The sequence below is a fragment of the Hyla sarda genome, chromosome 5, assembly GCF_029499605.1.
Source record: "Hyla sarda isolate aHylSar1 chromosome 5, aHylSar1.hap1, whole genome shotgun sequence".
In the NCBI taxonomy this organism is placed as follows: Eukaryota; Metazoa; Chordata; class Amphibia; order Anura; family Hylidae; genus Hyla; species Hyla sarda.
In genome coordinates, this window is record NC_079193.1 from 317,038,484 (window position 1) to 317,060,245 (window position 21,762).

Consider the following 21,762-nt stretch of genomic DNA (forward strand, 5'->3'; position numbering starts at 1 on the left):
CTGTACCCTGAATATAATACTGCTATACACTGTGCCCACTAAATATAATCCTGCCACACACCGTACTCTGAATATAATACTGCTATACACTGTACCCTGAATATAATACTGCTATACACTGTACTCACTAAATATAATCCTGCCACACACTGTACCCTGAATATAATACTGCTATACACTGTACCCACTAAATATAATCCTGCCACACACTATACCCACTAAATATAATACCTCTTATCCTCTGTGTCCTCATCATTCCTCATCACCCCTATAACCCCTGCCAAACCTCTCCTCAACACTACTGTAACCACCCCCGCACCTCTCCTCATCGCTACTATAACCCCCTGCACCTCTCCTCATCGCTACTATAACCCCCCACACCTCTCCTCATCACTACTATAACCCCCCCGCACCTCTCCTCATCACTACTATAACCCCCCAGGCACCTCTCATCACTACTATAACCCCCCCACACCTCTCCTCATCACTATTATAACCCCCCGCACCTCTCCTTATCACTACTATAACCCCCCCACACCTCTCCTCATCACTACTATAACCCCTGCACCTCTCCTCATCACTACTATAACCCCCCGCACCTCTCCTCATCACTACTATAACCCCCCACACCTCTCCTCATCACTACTATAACCCCCCCACACCTCTCCTCATCACTACTATAATCCCCCTGCACCTCTCCTCATCACTACTATAACCCCCCCTGCATCTCTCACCAACCCCATAACACCCCCCTGCACCTCTCTTCACCCCCATAACACCCTCCTGCACCTCTTATCACCCCCATAACCCCCCCTGCACCTCTCATCACCCCATAACACCCCCCTCTCATCACCCCCATAACACCCCCTGCACCTCTCATCACCCCCATAACACCCCCTGCACCTCTCATCACTCCCATAACCCCCCTGCATCTCTCATCACCCCCATAACCCCCCTGCATCTCTCATCACCCCCATAACCCCCCTGCATCTCTCATCACTCCCATAACCCCCCCTGCATCTCTCATCGCCCCCATAACCCCCCTCTCATCACCCCCATAACCCCCCTGCATCTCTCATCACCCCCATAACCCCCCTGTATCTCTCATCACCCCCATAACCCCCCTGCACCTCTCATCACCCCCATAACCCCCCTGCACCTCTCATCACCCCCATAACCTCCCCATGCACCTCTCATCACCCCCATAACACCCCCCTGCACCTCTCATTACCCCCCATAACCCCCCTCTCATCACCCCTATAACACCCCAAGCACCTGTTCCCCAGCACCTCTCATCACCATTGTAGTCTGCAAACAACATAGCCCCCATCCAACCCCCCCGTTCACTTACCCTGCCGGGGTTCGGTGCAGCTGCTGCTCCTGTCACAGTGTTCCACTGCACGGGGAGGATCCGTCGGGAGGCTGCTGGATGGAGATCGCGCCGGGACAGGTCAGGTGACTGGAGTAGACGTGCGTGCCTGCGCGGGGCACGTCGACTCCCATCAGCCCCTGGCCTGTCCGGCCCTGCCGTACTTCTTAAGGGGCCTGCGCCCTAGAAAGAGCGGGCCTCATAGTCCTGCGGGCCCCCCAGACTATGAGGCCCGGTCATAGTTCTGACAGGTACCCAGCCAGGAGTCAGTGAGTGACAGTCGCAGTCACTCACTGATTAGCCGGAAAAAAAAAAGTACAGGGACGTCCGGGCCTCCCTGAAGCTCCGGGCCCCATACAAGTGTATGGGTTTACCCCCTGATGGTGGCCCTGTGCACTGGGTCCGATGGTAGGACCGGCCCAGCGTGTGAGGGCGGGCCCCCTCACACGCTGGGCCCCTGTGCAGCTGAACCTGCTGCACAGGCGATATGTCCGCCCCTGCGTGTGACCCTACCCAAATAGTGGTTTATTATTATGCTTAAGATATATGTTAGTGGCTTTACCAGGGCATACGGCAAACCTTACTATGATAATATGTACGGTTGTGTTTGTGCAGCAGATTTTGAGCCAAAGCCAGATGTGGATCCAGCAGGAAGGAGAAGTATAAGTCCTCAGTTTAGATTACACATTCTTTTTAATACACTTCTGGCTTTGGCTTAAAAACTGCAGTGGCGTTTTGTCTCTTTTTAGTTGCGAAGTGGAAGCACAGCCCAAACCTGGTTGTTTTAGATATTTTTATCCACTGTAAGTAAACAGTAAAAATGAAGGTTCCTATTAAAAGACAGCAAGCAGAGATCTTGAAGACCTTACAGAATTGATGTAAAAATGATTTTAGAAAATGAGCCAACTTTTCATTATACAAAGAATAACATTTATTTGAGGAAACCAAATACCCATGTAACGTCCAAGGTTTTGATATGCTAAGCTTGTAGTGTGGGCGTTCACATACTTTGGTCTTGTATTAAATCCATCAGTCCTTAGCATATTTGTGCATCTGAAAGGAAATACATTTTATATCATATAAACAAGACAGTACAAAAAGCATACAGACACTACGGTTCAGGTTTATAGAATTAAAGGGGTTTGTTCATAATGACAACATATAGGTGGTCAGTGGGATTCTGTAAGCCCCATTAAAGTGAAGGGAGGAATTCTATTAAAAAATCTTAATCCTTCAAGTACTTATTAGCTGCTGAATACTGCAGAGGAAATTATTTTCTTTTTGGAACACAGTGCTCTCTGCTGACATCACGAGCACAGTGCTCTCTGCTGACATCTCTGTCCATTTTAGGAAGCAGCATATGTTTTCTATGGGGATTTTCTTTTACTCTGGACAGTTCTTAAAATGGACAGAGATGTCAGCAGAGAGCACTGTGCTCATGATGTCAGCAGAGAGCAATGTGTTCCAAAAAGAAAAAAATTTCCTCTGTAGTATTCAGTAGCTAATAAATACTGGAAGGATTAATATTTTTTAATAGAAGTAATTTACAAATCTGATTAACTTTCTGGCACCAGTTGATTTAAAAAAATAATAATAATAATAATAAGTTTTACACCGGAGTACCCCTTTAACAAATCTGCCACATTTGAATTAACCCTTAGGGGCACTTCACAGGAAACAGATTTCTGTGACTAAAAACCAGTTCCATTCATCTGAACTGAAAACCGGTTCCATTTGCAGAAAATAACAACTGATCGCTGGAGGTGTCAGGTGCCGGACCTGCCCAGATTCAATAACCTCTTCAAGCATTCTTATAGACATACAATATACATGTTTTTTAAGAAACCTATAGTGAATTTATTATTCACAATTCTAACATAAAAAAACACACAAACCAAAAAATATTCAATTAAATGTAAATAAATATTTACAAAACATAAAGTAGCACAAAACTATTGAATGATGCCTCCAAAGAACAGTGTCGGTCAGTAGTAATGGCAACGTACTGGGTCCATATATCTCCCAATTATTTTGCATATAAGTTGGAAGAAAGCTAATGGCACAACCAATCGTATTGCCAAATTAATCCGATTTTTATGAGAAATATATTAAGATGCAGAGTTTATTTTTGTATATACTATGAAAGGTGATCCTTAAATTTCAACACAATAAAAACATCCCTGACGATAGCTTTACACTAAAGTATATGATATATTATTGTGGTGTCAACACAAATTGAGAACATATTAAACTCATCCAGTCATTTTAACATTTTACAGTACAGTACAGTGATCCCTCAACTTACAATGAGCTCAGCATACAATAGTTTCAACATACTGGTCTTTTTTTGACCATTGTAACTTGAAACCAGACTCAACATACAATGCTACAGATAGTCTAGATCTGTCCAGCGTGTCAATGTCTGAAAGATCTGACCAATCAGAAAGGGCATTCACTGGTAAAACCCCTGTATTACTGAAGTGCATACACTGACTGGCTGTCTGGTATCGCCCCCTACAGTACAGGGAGGTATTACATGTTCTGTACTATTCTTTACCTGTACCAAAGTTAGCTGCTCCTTTGGACACCAAGTAAGGGCGACTCCATTTTACTTTTTTAGGACACTGTGTGTACTGTACAGGACCCTGAAGAAGCTCCTGTCCTCTACACCGACAGTGATTTACAGCTCCCAGCAGATCTTTCTTACTTTTATATGTAAGGATTTGCTTTATCTATATTAGTTATCTAGTTATTTCTCTTTAATCCTAACTTTTTCCTTTTTTTGGATGACATTTTGGTGGCTTCAGAACCAATTTCCAGGTTTCCATAGAGTTATGGTCTCAAGACACAATGGTTTCGACATACAATGGTCGTCCTGGAACCAATTAATATTGTAACTTAAGGGACCACTGTACATTCCAAAATCTTAATAATGATAAATTCTCACTAAATCACATTTGAACAGGAATAAGACGTACTATGTATGGGGTAAGGTTTGCAGAATAAATAACCACAAGCATTTCACCTTTTCTTTCTCCCAATGGCAGAATCAGAAATTTCTTATTCTACATTACATACACACTTTGGCATACAAAAAAAATAAAAGCGCAAGCAGCACTCTAGAACACGAGCAGCACTAAAAACATTTAATGTTATGCAGTTGTCTCTAGTTTGTTATAATCTCCTCCTGGTCTCACTGTCAGCTGCACAGATTCATTTTCATTTGGGCTTCTCCTGAAACTAGCACGCATCTGGAGTTTGAGTTCAGGATCTGGACAGAACAAGTATTCGTAGACAAAACTGGCAAGAATGCCGCCCATCATTGGTCCAACCCAGTAGATCTGTTGGGGAATTCAATCATATATTAAAAAACAAGATTGATAATGGCAGGAACAATTCAGTTAAAGGGGTTGTCCATTGAAGAAAACAACTTGGGTATGGTGTGAAAAAGTATAATAAAGCAACTTACTAATGAAGTGCTATTAGCCATAGTTCACAGATATCTACATATCAGCTGAGCTGTCTGACTTGTAGCTGTAATGTCCCATCACACTTTCTGAAAGCAAAGCTCCCCTTCCTGCACCCCGTTGCCTCCTGTCTGCTGACTAGACCATTGATGTGAAGAGTGGGAGCTCATATTGCTGCTCATTAGATTTTGATGCAGCAGGAAGTGTTTCTCAGATAAGACAGCAGTGGGAACCTGTTCTGACTGAAACTACTTTAACTGAGAAAGGCTTCCTTGTGCCTTAAAGCAAAACTGACAAGCTGTTCACCCACACTAAACCCAATATATTAAGTTATATACTGTGGGTAAACAGCATTAAAATGCAGGGTCACTTACGTTAATTGATGAAGTATTCTCAGAGTTATGTATCTTAAGTCTTCGAGTTCTACTGTACAGCGCTGCACAATGGAGGCTGGGAGCTGGCTAGCCGAGCTCCCGGCCTCCTCCATATTCCCTGTCCGGCCCAGCCCTCTTATGAATATGCAAAACAATTCACACATTGCTAGGACGTGAGAGCCTGTCAGCGCCTGCGCTCTGCTAAGAACAGAGCGCAGGTGCAGGCTCTCATGTAGTGGCAACGTGGGAGTGAAAGGACCTTTATTTACACTATTGTTTTGCCCGTTTTAGCTTGGGCATTAGTGTACATGCAGTATGAGAGAGCAGTATTGACTCAATGAAAGCTCCTTCTTGAACAGTAATGTGCACATTATTCTTTTTATAGCCTTCTTTTCCAGCTCAAAAAACATGCATTTTTTTAAAGCAGAAAAAAGTCTGGCTTTTTTTTTTTTTTGCTTTTAAGTTTTCATTTTTTTTTGCTTTTAATTAAAGAGTACCTGTCAGATCCCCCCCCCCCCCCCAAAAAAAAAGAAAAGAAAATACTGTTATGTTACTCAGTACCAAATCCTAATCATGTACATATAATTGTTATTATTTTTTTTAAACATACTTTATTTCAATTTTATGCATAAAATATACACGTCAGAAATGCAGATTTCACGCAGGGAAGGCAGACGTTATAAAATAACAATATAACAAAAACCAGCAATACAAGTAAGAAAACATAGCTCATTGATCAGTGTACAGATATACACAATTCAAATACATATAATTTTTATGTCTCTATCACTGATATTTCACAAAAAAATGCATATTACAGCTGCTCACTGCCTTTCTCATCTTTTCAGAGGGAGGGGGTGTGTCACTCTCTTGCCTGCACTGTGATGACTTCTCCCCCTCCCTCACTCTGCAGACTCACTGCTCTGGGGAGCCTGGCAGCCCTGCTCTGTAACCCTTTCCTCTCTGGTTTTATGCTGTATACACACACACACACACACACACACACACACACACACACTGATTATTGGAGATCGTCTGTTCTCTAGCGCGAAAGAAAATTAATGTCTGTGGGTATAAAGGGACGTTTCACCATTGAGTTACATATAACGAAATAGTTATAGTCAGGTTTTTGGAATGTATTTTGGGAAGCAAAATAGACATTTTGTGTCCCAAAAACACAGCCCAAAAATGTACGTGCATCGAATGTTGAAGTTCAGATTAACATTTTGGTTTTAGCAAAATCACAACAAATTAAACATCTTCCTGTATCCTATTGTCTTTTCTTTATTACCCTTTTATGCACTATATCCCCCTTCATCTTAGCTCCTCTGTCTATGGGTACATTCACACATTGAAAAGTCACAGTGGTAACTCACAGCAGATTTCCTGCAGCGGGTAACTTACTGCAGGAAATCTGCTGCGAATTTTGTTACCATTTACATTAATGGGTCATGATAGCAGCAGATTTGCAGATTGCCGGCAGACCCATTACAGTGAATGGTAGTGAAACTGGCAGCGAGTTATCAACATGTGAACATATACTTAGTCTTCTTGTTTTCTTACTTCCTGCTTCTAAATACCCCCTTTTGTAATTTCTGCTCATCCATGCCGATAAAATGTAGAAAATAAATACAAAATATATGAAATACATATATATGAAATTATATATATATATGTGACACATGCAAATTATTATTGAATCTAAATTCTCCAACTATATTTTTGACTGACATAAAATAAAAGTCTACAATAAAAAAAAAATTCAGGACTTTTTATTCCATTTTTATCTTAAAGAGTACCTGTAATCATTTTTTTTTTTTTTATGTTAGAGCTGATTGTATATAGAACAACTTTCTAACAGGATTTTATTTAATTAAAAAAGCTTCCTTTTAGATGTATTTTCATTTTTAAAATGTGGCCACTAGGGGTCTCCCTAGGAGTCCCTGGCCACAAGCTTTTGCATTGATTTCGGACTCACTGCCAGGCCGAAATCGCAAAGCGCTGGCTGAGCATGTGACGAGCTCAGCGCAGCTCCCTGCCCGTCAATCAGACAGGCGGGAGCGCTGTGCTCACTCACATACCCCGCAGGGCCCCGTACACTGAAGACAAGCGGCGCTCTGTGCAGTGAGGACAATCGGGGCTCTGTGCACTGAGGACAAGCGGCACTGTGCAGTGAGGACAAGCAGGGCTCTGTACACTGAGGACAAGCAGGGCTCTGTACACTGAGGACAAGCAGGGCTCTGTACACTGAGGACAAGCGGCACTCTGTACACTGAGGACAAGCAAGGCTCTGAACACTGAGGACAAGCAGGGCTCTGTGCACTGAGGACTAGCAGGGCTCTGTGCACTGAGGACAAGCAAGGCTCTGTACACTGAGGACAAGCAGGACTCTGTACACTGAGGACAAGCAGGGCTCTGTGCACTGAGGACAAGCAGGGCTCTGTACACTGAGGAAAAGCAGGCTCTGTACACTGAGGACAAGCAGGGCTCTATATACTGAGGAAAAACAGGGCTCTGTACACTGAGGACAGGCAGCGCTCTGTATACTGAGGACAAGCAGGACTCTGTACACTGAGGACAAGCAGGGCTCTGTGCACTGAGGACAAGCAGGCTCTGCACACTGAGTACAAGCAGGGCTCTGTACACTGAAGACAAGCAGGGCTCTGTACACTGAGGACAAACGGGACTCTGTACACTGAGGACAAGCGGCACTCTGTACACTGAGGACAAGCAGGGCTCTGTACACTGAGGAAAAGCAGAGCTCTGTGCAGTGAGGACAAGCAGGGCTCTGTACACTGAGGACAAGCAGGGCTCTGTACACTGAGGACAAGCAGGGCTCTGTACACTGAGGACAAGCAGGGCTCTTTACACTGAGGAAAAGCAGAGCTCTGTGCAGTGAGGACAAGCAGGACAAAAAAAATGTAAGGTTGGGGGGCGGAAGGGGGGGTATTAGGAGTAGTTAGGGAACATAGCCTGAGTTAGTTTATTTAGTGACAGGTACTCTTTAAATTTGCCATCAGTTTATAACTTACCCAATGATTGTCCCATTTGCCAAACACAACACTGGTTCCGAGGGATCTGGCTGGGTTCATGCTGGCTCCGGTGTACTGGATCTAATAAAGACAGCAGGATGAGCTCAGTGTATAGAATGCCATTTCTTAAATAAAATGTTATGTACAGTTTTAATGTGCAGTAGTAGTAGTAGTACAACTTAATACTCAGAATAACCACATGTAAAACTCATGGTACAATGGCCCTCATTGATTATTTCTTATGCCAGTCTAAGAAAAAAAGGAAGCTGGAGAGATATGAGCCACATTTATTAAAAGGTGTCTGAAGGCCAGAAAATTAAATCTGCTATAGGGGGCTATAACATGCAGTACATTGATTTCCAGCTGTACTCTGGACAGTTCCTGACATGGACAGAGGTGTCAGCAGAGAGCACAGTGGTCAGACAGAAAAGAACTGCACAACTTCCTCTGGAGCATGCAACAGCTTATAAGTGCTGGAAGGATTAAGATTTTAAAATAGAAGTCATTTACAAATCTGTATACAGAAAGAATGTATGGTTTCCCATGGACCAAGTTAGCTCACCATAACGGATCTATAGCAATACTTAAAAGAAAAAGTAAGGTGCTGTAAAACTTAGCTTTTAATAATAATCACAATAAAATGTCACCCAATATCAAGAAAACGCGAAAAAAAGTGGTACAATCACCAAAAAACTTAAATTAACTGGTAAAATGCAGTTGCAGCTCGCCATCTAGATAATGAATACCAATTATAGATAGCAGATTCATAGATGGTATGAAACTCTTGATCAAATATAGTATTTAATTATAGGTTATATATTTTATAACATGAAAAAGTAACCCCATACAACACACCCAACGCGTTTCTGTTCGGCCATAGTGTCTGGACAAGCCAAACTTCTTCAGGAGTCAATAAAGCGTAATAGGGTATATCACAATAACATCATATAAAGTAATTAATAATTAAGTAATTAAGATAGGAGGTCAGTATACAGTAAAAAATTCCCAGTCAGCTACAATAACCTGTATTGGACATTGCCAATAGTAGGAAAAATACTCCTCCGGAAACCTTCACAATTCCCCACTGGAGTTAGAGGTTATATATATATATATATATATATATATATATATATATATATATATATATTAGCTGAATACCCGGCGTTGCCCGGTTTTTCCTTCCTAATCCTTGTTGGGGAGGAAAATAAACAAAGGAGGAAGCTTTTGACTTCATATCCCGTCCTCATATATTGTTGTCATATCCCAACCCCATATCCGGTCCTCATATCCTGACCTCCTATCTCGTCATCATATCCCAACCTCATGTCCCATCCTCACATCTCGTCCTCATATCCCGACCTCCTATCCCGTCCTCCTATCCTGACCTTCTATCCCATCCTCCTATCCCGACATCCTATCCTGACCTTAATTGGTATTGCAGCGTGTGGAAATGTCTGAACTATTAGGCTAGGTTCATACTATGTTATTTCCGAGTGGAATTCCATTTTAAAATTCTGCACTGGTTCCAGTGAAGTAGAAACACATCGCTATCAATATGACTCTACACTATGGAGTTTCCACCACTAAAATGTTGCCAATGAGAGAATGATCTTGCTCATTCTATTGGAGGAATCTGCACAGAATACATTGCTGTCTATTGGGCGTCTGTACCCGTTACCCTCGGAATCTCTGGAAGGAGTTTTTACAGCCAGAGATTCCTCAGTATGAGCCTTGAATTAAAAAATGTAATGAAATAAAACACTTTTTTTTCGTTTCGTTTCTATTTCATGGCAGAAGTCTTTTTGATTGGCATCACATTAAATGCTAAAATAAAGGGTGCCATTAAAAATGACAACTTGTCTCACAAAAATAAGCTCATACATGGCTCTGTCAATAGAAATCAAAAAATATCATGGCTTCTAGAAGGTGAGGGAAAAGATCACTGCTGCGGCGAGGCCATAGTCAGGACTAAGAAGTATCGGTTGAAAATGAATGATGTAACCAGTTAGAAATGTCAGAAATCACACGAGGCTGCTTACCCAACACCAGCATGAACTCTGTCTACCGCCTACATTTAGGGGATGGGCTGAAGGAACCATTCATGGGAACAATTGTCCCTTAACTAGTAACATAAGGTATGTGACTTGTCTGGTGTCTACCTTTAAGCTGTACTCATAGGTAGAACTTTGTTTCCGGTCAAAATGTAACAGACTCACACTTTGTGGAAATTTTTCAATAAAAACATTTAGAAAGTCGTTAATCTTTTCATTTTGTTCTGTGACATGTAGACAATTTAGAGAAAAAAATTATTATGTTTTGTGCGCCATCTTGATACATTTGGGCAAATTAAATTCTGTCTCTCTTTGGGAACTGCAGCAGTTATGACACTGTTAAGTGTCTCCCATAGTCATTATTCTTTAGTAGAATAGGTCACATACTTTATTTCTCCTGAGGTTATTCCCTAGGGACTGAAATGGGGAACCATAGAAGCACTAATGGTAAGGAGCCAATTATGGGGATATAATACCTTCTCCTCTACACTGAGGTCCATGGGTCCAGGTAGAAATTTTGTGCACTGGCATGAAATCTTGTGAAGGGTTATTTGGACACAGACAATTGCTACCTAACTTATTTATTACCAAAAGTTATGTAATACATGGATGTATCGTTCTCCCTCTCAGACAGGATGATACATCATCACTTCACATCATCCATGCATCATCACATTGTATCATCTCTGGGGCTTGGTTAGCTTTAGTGTCTGTGCTCCAGCCAGCCCCTAGATTGAAGTCACCGGTTTTCTAGTGTGACCCTCAGAGATAAAGTTGTGTAGAAGGGATTAGGCATAGATCGTACTGGAAAGAGGGGGAGAATGCATGCCGGGAGTTGTTGTTTATGGTAGAGCAAGCTGTGCTACCAAATCCGGAAATGAACAGCATTTACTGAATGGGGAAATTAATATACAGAGGTGGTGCAGACCCCAATTTGTCTGCCAAAAACACATAGGAAAGCTGGTGAGGGTAACCAACACCATGAGTAAGTATTTTTTTTTTTCAGGCATTGGATAACCACTTTAATAAGTAGGATGTTGGCAGAATGGGCCCTCCAGGTGAATGAAGGTGTAGGAAGCATGCTTGGCTGCTGCTCCATTCACTTTCTATAGGATTCCTGATGATAACCAAATACAGTATTTATTTTTTAAAAAAGCATATCAGGAGAGCTGACCAATCATGTTTAATTCTGCCAAAGTCACACATATTAAAGGGGTCATAAAATGCCTGAAGAACAAACAAAAAATCCACGTGTTGGGTACCCTTACCAGCCTCCCCATGTGGTTTTCTGCAGCACCTTGGTATAGAGCCACAGGAGGTGGCCTGTACACAGAGAGGGGTGACTTATTGGTGATTGGGCCAAACTGTCCTGAGATCCTGCGGCCAAGGGGAACGCCCAGTGGGCTCCAAAGCCTAATTTGCATCTGTTTTTAAACTCTATCTCGGCGCTTGAGGGGTTAACTAATTAATGAGAGGTATGTATGCATTTAGGGTAAAAAGCTCTATACAGTTGCACCCTCACTCTATATCCTAAAAACATGCTGACAGGTCTGCTTGTAAGCAGAAACCAATTATTTTGATTGAACCAGCCAACCATCTAATGTGATGGTCTCCAGACTCTCACCCAAAGGCAGATGTTGAAGAAGAAAAAAAAGAACAGGGATTTAGACCCTTTCGTTCTGAAGAGTGATAACCTACCAGAGGAGTCTGGAGATTTTGTAATAGCTTACTCCCCTCTTCCCTTGAGAACACATGAAGGCCCAGCTGAATGTACATATGTATAGGAGGCTGGAGAACATAGATGTGAGCCAAATACAATTTCACCTTATAGCTAACTGATGTGTATGGCCCGCTTTACACTATTTCCAGAATATCCATTGTAATCCGCTACAAAGATCTAAATAATAAAATAGACTTACTGCAAACAGATGTCCTATGGTGACTGACAAGCCAATGATGAGAGGAATTGGCACTTTGATGTCACTTCTTTTCTTATCACAAGAAGCAAATATTGTGAAGACCAACTGGAATGTGATAATGGTTTCCACCAGAAGAGCCTGTCCATGTGAAATAGTATCATGTTCCTGGAAATGTGGGTGAAAGAAAAACATGATGTGTACAGTATATTATGAGTGATATATATATATATATATATATATATATATATATATATTTATTTATTAACTATATAAATGTAAACACTTTTCCATAACTAATATGTTTGGAATTTATTTATTAATCTAGGGCTACACAGGAGCTATGGCCGTGCAACATGTCTTGAGGCCAAAGATCGCTGTTTTGCACAAGGATGCGGTCGTGCAGCGACATGCAAGTCCCCTTAACCTGACAGCTGTCAGAAATCCATCAGATTAGGACTTCTAGTAACTGTCTGGTCATAGTCGCAGCACATTTCAGCATGACTGCATTCACTTTTCATGGCTGCCATGCAGCACGATGGAGGCGGAAGGACCCAGAGATCTTTAGCTTTGACGCAAATTGCATCATGCATAGTGAAGAAGATAAACAAACTCAGTTCTTTAAATGATATACAGGAAATTCTATTTTGCATTAGTAACTCCCTGCCCCCCTCCCCACCAATAATTAGTTCAGATACAGCAAGCATAGGGGAGATGTTTGCCCATTTGAGTTGTGGAGGTAGCCATTGGCACAAATCCAGATAATCCACCACCAAACAGCATGGCCCTCACAATTATCTACTCCATGAGATTTAATTCCATTCAGTGCTGATAACTGGTCACTATTAGGCTATGTTCACACATGTGCGGACATTCCGGAGAGTGAGGGCTCATAGATGGCTATGCATCCCGTGCGGTATCCGCGGAAAAAGTTAGCACCTTCATTTTTTCTGCAGACAAGGAAAACAGAATTTCCATGCCAGAAACATCTGACACAGAAATTCCGGAAACCCATTGAAATCAGTGGGACTCTGCTGCTCTGGAATTCCAGAAGTGTGAACATAGCCTTATCCTTTCTTGGGCATTGTAGGAGCACATGTCCATGGGTTGTAACTGGTATTGTAAGCCATTCCTGTACATGTGAATGAGGCTCCAAAACCAAATTATAGCCTAGAGAGTGGCACTGTTTCTAGAGAAAAAAAAGACCTTTATTATCTCACACAGCCCCCATAAAGGGGTACTCCGGTGGAAAACATTTTTTTTCTTAATCAACTGGTGCCAGAAAGTTAAGCAGATTTGTAAATTACTTCTATTTAAAAATCTTAATCCTTCCAGTACGTATGAGCTGCTGTATGCTCCAGAGGAAGTTCATTTCTTTTTTTAATTTCTTTTCTGTCTGACCACATTGCTCTCTGCTGACACCTCTGTCCATGTCAGGAGAGGTTTGCTATGGAAATTTTCTCCTGCTCTGGACAGTTCTTGACATGGACAGAGGTGTCAGCAGAGAACACTGTGGTCAGACAGAAAAGAAATGAAAAAAAAAAAAACAGGACTTCCTGTGGAGCATACAGCAGCTGATAAGTACTGGAAGGGTTAAGATTTATAAATAGAAGTAATTTACAAACTGTTTAACTTTCTGCCACCAGTTGATTTAAAAATAACAATAAATAAATTCCACCGGAGTACCCCTTTAAGTAAGTAGGCTCTGATATATATTTAATTAGATTAATGACCACTAAACCTACAAAGTTTGGTGGGGCCAGCTGACCATGTAAAGTATATTGGGGGGGCCTCTTGACTGAAGGGCAAAGTTGGGAGAGCAAAGCATCGGGTAGCTAGATTTCAGCATTCCTGATACAACTTTTCTCATAAGATGCTGCCAGAGGTGCCTGAAAGTGGCTTTTACTTTACTCCTACTATTCAAATCACATGCATGAGAATGGGGTGATCACGAGGAATAGCTGTCGGCTGCAGATATCTGAAGGCCATCTTAAATGTAACAGACAGATTATGTGTCATCAATATCTATAAAGATTACATATATTAGTTAACTTGAAACCATTATTCTATGTAAATTACTAGACTTTACAATCTGATAGATAAATAGATAGATAGATAGATAGATAGATAGATAGATAGATAGATAGATAGGCCTCACATAACCTTCACTTATAAAAATAGATTTTCTTAGTCACAGACATGAAGAATTAGGCAAGCTTCTCTAGAATTATGTTTGGTGGACTATAGATAGGTCACACTCACCTTGGTGACTCCTACCGGCCATTTTTCTTGTGGTGTAATGAGAGCGACCACTCCAGCGCCGGCAATAGCGGCCACACATTGAATAATAATGTAAAATATTCCTTTGGCCACTGATATTTTTCTGGTACATATCATAGCCATTGCCACAGCAGGGTTCAAGAAAGCTTCACATATGTGTCCAAAGCAATGAATCAGTATAGCAATGCTCAGTCCAAAGCAGAAGGCAATATGGGCTTCACTGGGTCCAGGTATGTTCATCCCTGTCGTTGATCCTAAACTTATAATTAGAAAAAGGAAAACTGCCAGGAATTCTCCAGCCATGGAGGTCCAGAATTGCCTTGTCCATATTCCCTTGAAGGCCGTCATCTTTCATCCACCGGTGTTCACGGACACTCTGGTGAGTAAGTGAACAAAACTCTAAGAAGGGGGCTTGGGTTTGGCACAAGAGCAGTGAAACAGGTTGTACAAGTAGTGACGTGTTGTTTATACAGCCCCTTTCCTTTAGACCAGAAACTTCTTGCAGGAAATACCTATTTCACGTAGAGCCTTAAGGAGTGTTGTGTAATCTATTAAGAGAAGGTTTGTTAAAGCATGGGCAAGATGGAGAAGCCAGATCCCTAGTTGGTCCCCACCCAGATCATCTTCCAGACTCTCTAGTATTTTCCCTATTATACTGTATTATAGCAGTAGGAGTGCAGACGTCAGAACACAGTAATACATTCCTGGTGATGTATACCACGAAAGGCAAACACTTGTGTTTAATAGCTAATACCAGGGAGTGGCTGTAGTAAACTACACCTATATGGCAAGCTAATAATAACTGTATCAGTTGTTACTAATTAAACCAAGATAAGAAAAAAAGGAATAGTGCATGGTAACATAGTTCTGAAGAATTTTGTCATATTTCATGTATATATATATATATATATATATATATATATATATATATATATATATATACAGACCAAAAGTTTGGACACACCTTCTCATTCAAAGAGTTTTATTTATTTTCATGACTATGAAAATTGTAGATTCACACTGAAGGCATCAAAACTATGAATTAACAAATGTGGAATTATATACATAACAAAAAAGTGTGAAACAACTGAAAATATGTCATATTCTAGGGGGAAAGTGTCCCCAAGTGTAGTCACAAAAACCATCAAGAGCTACAAAGAAACATGCAGACCGCCCCAGGAAAGGAAGACCAAGAGTCGCCTCTGCTGCGGAGGATAAGTTCATCCGAGTCACCAGCCTCAGAAATCGCAGGTTAACAGCAGCTTAGATTAGAGACCAGGTCAATGCCACACAGAGGTCTAGCAGCAGACACATCTCTAGAACAACTGTTAAGAGGAGACTGTGTGAGGCCTTCATGGTAGAATATCTGCTAGGAAACCACTGCTAAGGACAGGCAACAAGCAGAAGAGACTTGTTTGGGCTAAAGAACACAGGGAATGGACATTAGACCAGTGGAAATCTGTGCTTTGGTCTGATGAGTCCAAATTTAAGATCTTTGGTTCCAACCACCATGTCTTTATGCGATGCAGAAAAGGTGAACGGATGGACTCTACATGCCTTGTTCCCACCGTGAAGCATGGAGGAGGAGGTGTGATGGGGCTTTGCTGGTGACACTGTTGGGGTTATAATCAAAATTGAAGGCATACTGAACCAGCATGGCTACCACAGCATCTTGCAGCGGCTGCTATTCCTTCTGGTTTGCGTTTAGTTGGACCATCGTTTATTTTTCAACAGGACAATGACCCCAAACATACCTCCAGGATGTGTAAGGGCTATTTGACCAAGAAGGAGAGTGATGGGGTGCTGCGCCAGATGACCTGGCCTTTTGTGTATGCGACTTGCAAGCCAGCCAGGCTTAAAAAAGAGTGAAAAAACATTTCTCAGCAGTAAGTAGCCAAAAATGGACCTTAGACTACCAGGAAAACATTTTTTTTTTTAAATCAACTGGTGCCAGAGAAAGGTAAACAGATTTGTAAATTACTTCTATTAAAAAATTTTAACCCTTCCAGTACTTATCAGCTGCTATATGCTTCACAGGAAGTTCTTTTCTTTTTGTATGTATGACCACAGTGCTCTCTGCTGACACCTCTGTTCATGTAAGGAACTGTCTAGATTAGGAGCAAATCCCCCATAGCAAACCTATCCTGCTCTGGACAGTTCTGTACATGCACAATGGTCAGACAGAAAGAAAATTCAAAAAGAAAAGAACTTCCTGTGGAGCATATAGTAGCTCATAAGTACTGGAAGGATTGAGATTTTTTAATAGAAGTAATTTATAAATCTGTTAAACTTTCTGGCACCAGTTGATTAAAAAAGAAAAAGAAAAGAAAAAAAAATGTATATATATATTTTTTGTTCCAGTGGAGTACCCCTTTAAGTGCAATGGAGCTCAATATACAAAAATGGAAATGTTATGGTCCACTTTGAGCCACAAACCAGACCTCTTTGGGACATTTAATGGCTCATAAAATGACCAAAATACTGTGTGGACATAGCCTTAGACTATGGACTACCAAAGGATTCCTAAGAAAATGTGTTCTGGAAATGTGACATATCAATATAAGTGAACTGTCAATGATTTCAATGGTCCTTTGCTTAAAATGTTGTGGAGGGGTCTGCCGCTTGAATTCTGTCAATGTCTTTGCATACATTGAGAACTATATATTATTTGTGGATGCCACTAAGCAAAAGCTTGTTTCACTACCTCATCATATTTGAATATAGGACGGGGAACTAGGCAGAGATTTCGGATTAAGGGGATAGAAGACAAATTTTTAATATATGCTGACGATAATCTCTTATTCTTAGAAAATGCATATACAAGGGTCCCAGTAGCAATCAGGGTTTTTGAGGATTTTGGGAGAGTCTCTGGTCTCAAAATTAATTGGGAAAAATCATCTTTAATGCCTTTGGTAAAAGGTAAAATCAATGGTCTCATGGGGGTAAAAGTTCTGAAAGAAGATGAGAACTTGGATTATTTCGGAATTAAATTAGCACTGGCGAAAGATTTTTTTATTCAGCTTAATCTATATCCGTTATTGAGTAAGTTTAAGAAAAAGATGCATGGGTTAAACTGCCCCTTTCAATTGCTGATAGGATTGGGTTAATTAAAATGGTTGTCCTCCCGCAGGTATTATATGTTTTGGGGGCAGCCCCCTGTTGGATTCCATTAAAATGGTTTTGGGGATTGGAAGCCCTTATGGTTAGATTGATATGGGGAAGGGGTAGAGTACATATGAAATATACTAGGTGGGTTCACTTGGAAGGAAAAGTTGGAGGGGCTTTACCGGAATTCAGGTTATATTTTTTTGGCAAAAAACCTCCAGAATATTAGACGGGGGTGGAGTGAAGCACTGTGGGGAGATTTATTTAAAGACTATAAAGGGCAGTATGAGAGGTTTTTTTGAATTTATTGAAGCTGGTCTTCCTGTGAAAAAGAAATTGGGGTATGTTTCACTTATAGGGCTATTAAGGAAAACTTGGCAAGAGGTTAAAAAGAGATGTAAAATAGAGGGAAGCATAAGGAATATGGTGTTATGGGATAATAGAGATTTTGCACACTTCCAACGATTAGGGAGTGATTTTTGGAAAGGGAAGGGGTTAAATACGTTGCACAGATCTTTCAGGATGGAAAGATTAAACAATTTGAAACACTAAAATATGAATTTGGTTTGTGGAACGAACATAAACTTTGGTATATTCAACTGTGTGAAGCATATAGATGCACTGTTAAGGAGAAATTTAAGATATGCACACACACAGTGATAGAGTACATGAATTTGGAAGGAGGGGGAGGTTAAACTAAATATATAGGTTACGCCTCACAACCATATCTGTCAACTTTCAGGAAATTAAGAAAAGGAAGTGGGAGGACGCACTAGGTATTATCTCTGATGAAGAATGGAAAAGTATATTGATCAATGTTAAAAAGTTCTCAATTAATAAGAGATATCAAATTATGCAGTTAGGAATAGTTTATCACCTATATTACTCACTGTTACAGTTAAAAAAGATGAAGAGTTGGAGTGAGTCCGATTGCCCTAAGTGCGGTGGAGCGGACGCTAATCTGATTCATTTGCTATGGCTATGTCCAAAGGTTAAAGAATTTTGGGGTAAAGTCTTTCAGATTATTGGGAATAAACTCGATCTAGAGAAAGAGTGGTCGGCGAAAGAAGTTATATTAGGGGATCTTAGTAAGATCCAGAAAGGCCGAGAGTTGTTAAGTCGCATATTTATGTTGGCCAAGGTAGTTATCCTCAGAGGGCTCCTGGGTAATGGGGGTCCAAGTGTCACCAAGTGGGAGAAGTTAGTTTAAAAAATTTAAAGGTATGAAGAATGGAGGGGCGGTGGTTCCAGGAGAAGACAAAAAAACCTAAGATCGATATGGGTCAGTTGGGAAGAAAAATAATTAATTTAAGTGTTTTATTCCTTTTTTTTTTTTTTCCTCTTCTTAGGTAGGGGTGGGGTGAGAGGGGGGGGGTTAAAGTAAGGTAATGTCTTATCTTTTTTGTGGAATGTGATAATTGTAATTAATTTTTAATTGTTAAAATAAAAAGTATGGAAAAAAAAAAAGTAAAAGTTTGGGGGCCTAAACTCCACTTGATCGTCTAGCAAAGCTGTGTATAGAAGAGGTTGCCATGCATGTTCTTGACCCTCTCCACTAAAGTAAATTGAATATATTGAGAAAGCTGCTCCAGAGAATTCTAAAGAAAGAGCCTTAAAGGGAACCTGACATCACTTTCATGCTTTTCAAACCATGATTCAGGGGTGGTCCTTGAAAGAGATTTATCAAGGCCTGAGGGATGGCAGAAGTAATGAATATGCTAATGTATTAACCGGTGGTGAGTTCTCTGAGCAGAGCGCAGGAACCGCTGCCTCGCTACACCCAGAAGGCAACGGTAACCGCCCAGTGAATACATTAGCATATTCATTACGGGGGTGCAGGGCCGGACAGGGAATACTGAGGAGGCAGGGGAGCTTGACAATCCAGCTCCCTGCGTCTATCGCACAGAGCTGCACAATAGGAATAGAGGATTAACCTGCAATCAATTAAGTAACCCCATTTTTAAAGCTGTTAACCCAATGTACTGCGTTATAGTGCAGGTTAAGTGTGGGGGAACAGCTTGTCCATTTCTCTTTTGCCTTTTCAAATGTTGGCAGGTTCACTTCTATGGAACATCACCACAATCTATTTAAAATGTTAGTGGCCGCTTCCTCCACTAGGGGGTCTAGTCTATATTCCCTTGTACTGTATGGCCCCTATTAACCTAAATTTTTGAGAAACTGAACACCAAATGATTATTAAAGGGGTACTCTGGCCCTGAGACATCTTATCCCTATCCAAAGGGGGACCCCGCAATCTTGTATTCACCACCCACCTGTTTGAGCTGCACACCGCGGTGCCAGCTCACAAACAGCCAGGTGGCGACCACGGGGCCGTAGTATTGTGATGTCACAACTCCGCCCCCGCTATGCAAGTCTATGGGAGGGGGCGTGACAACCGTCACGCCCCCTCCCATAGACTTGCATAGCGGGGGCAGGGGGTGACATCACGATACTCCGGCCCCGTGGTCGTCACCCGGCTGTTTGTAAGCTGGCACCGCCGTGTGCAGCTCAAACAGGTGGGTGGCGAATACAAGATTGCCGGAGTACCCCTTTAAGTTTAATAGACAATAATAATGAGACGTGGTTACAGTTTTTCTAGAACTATAGATGAAGTTTAATGTTGTTTAACTATCTCAATGTCATTTACCTTTTTTGTGGATTTAACATGATCAGACTGCTATAAGCTCACATTCTTTACATAACATAGCAAAGCCTGGACTTGATTTTCACACAGGGTATTTTTTTTTTCCTTTTACATATGACTTGCCTATAGGAAAAGTGCCTGGAACAAAAGGAGAGGTAAAACTAGCTAAAATTATTTATATAAATACGCAATGCATTTGGAAAGTTTTTAGACCCTTTCACTTACATTTTGGTACCTTGTGGCCTTGTGCTAAAATAACAAAATACATACAATACAAGCTGTGATGCCCTGTGTGGAGCTGCAGACACTGTTGCATAGATGTGAGGGTATTAAAGCAAACTGTACAATTCCTGGAGAAAATGATAGCTGCCAAATGCATAAAATCATCTTTTTATTTCTCAGCCAAGTGTCAAGGAAGCAGAGCTAAGCTGCTAAGGTGTTACAGCCTGGCATGCCTCCCCGCTTTCCCTCACCTCCCAGCCCCTCCTTGACCAACATACATGGCTCTTTATATAAATCAAGGAGGGTCTGGGAGGCGTGTCAGGCTGTGGCACTTGAGTCGTTTGGCCCCACCTCCTTGACACTTGACTGGCAAATTAAAAAAATGAGATTTTGAAGGTGAGTCACCACCAGCAGTTGCAGGAAGCAGCTATTCAACGGTGGTTGCAACAGATAGAGCTGATAGATTTCCTTTAACTTTTCTAGCATTCTGTGCTGATCCTGGGTGGGTGTACTGCACCCAGGCACCACAGGAGCAGAGGAAGAAGGGGGTGCCGAGTGGGCCTTCCCTTCATCACACAATGCCACCCCAATTAAGCAGCCTGTCTAATGGGTAATAACAGGATGTTGTGCGCTCTCAACACTGACTGTGGTGTCGACCTTGTATTAGGAATGCTGCCTGCACACTGCTGCTGTGTCCACCTCTTCCTCATGGCTTGTCAATACAAAATAAAAAATAAAAATGTGAATTTACACTCCTCAGCAAAATTTAGCCCCGTCACGGCCACCAGAGACTGGTCAGGCAGCATTGGGGCTGCTCTGCCAGTGGGCCGTTCCCCCTGTGGGCACTGGTGTTGTGGCGGGGGTGTTCGCCACTCAGTGCAGCACCATTTTATGCTAGGGACCCACTATGTAGAGGTGGCCGTGTCATGGCTAGCAGGCATGCACTTCATGATCATCAAGTACACTACTTACCATTACTCACCTTACACTCCCACCTGTTATTTTATTACATTTGGCTGAGAAGCCTAGGATCACTGTGCAAGTTGTAGATGTGCAACCATGTCTGTTGTTTTTTCTCTATTTGAATTCACAATGAATAAAAAATAATGTCTCTGGCAGCTTCTAGGGCAGTGTTTCCTGAACAGTGCGTCTCCAGCAAATCTGCAATTCCCAGCATGCCCGGACAGCTGAAATCTGTGTGAAGGAAGAGTGGTGAAGTTTCCCATAGTAACCAATCAGGGCTATAACACTGCACACACTGATCTTTTACATTGATCAATGGTTTCTCATAGGAAACCATTG

General features: G+C 41.6%; 1 protein-coding gene across 2 annotated transcripts; it reads right to left on the bottom strand.

Moving 5' to 3' along the window:
* Positions 1–2,366: 2,366 nt before the first annotated feature.
* LOC130274195 (aquaporin-4-like) lies at positions 2,367–20,358 on the bottom strand. Of its 2 annotated transcripts, XM_056522231.1 has the most exons (6): positions 20,242–20,358; positions 14,472–14,865; positions 12,213–12,377; positions 8,243–8,323; positions 4,567–4,710; positions 2,367–2,422 (listed from the first exon to the last, which is right to left on the bottom strand). In XM_056522231.1, exons 2-6 carry the CDS (start codon positions 14,835–14,837, stop codon positions 2,399–2,401), a joined length of 780 nt encoding a protein of 259 aa, XP_056378206.1. In that variant the 5' UTR covers positions 14,838–14,865; positions 20,242–20,358; the 3' UTR covers positions 2,367–2,398. The 2 variants fall into 2 exon arrangements, with proteins under 2 accessions (XP_056378206.1, XP_056378205.1); XM_056522230.1 differs by lacking the exon at positions 2,367–2,422 and having other exon boundaries at positions 4,214–4,710.
* Positions 20,359–21,762: the final 1,404 nt, after the last annotated feature.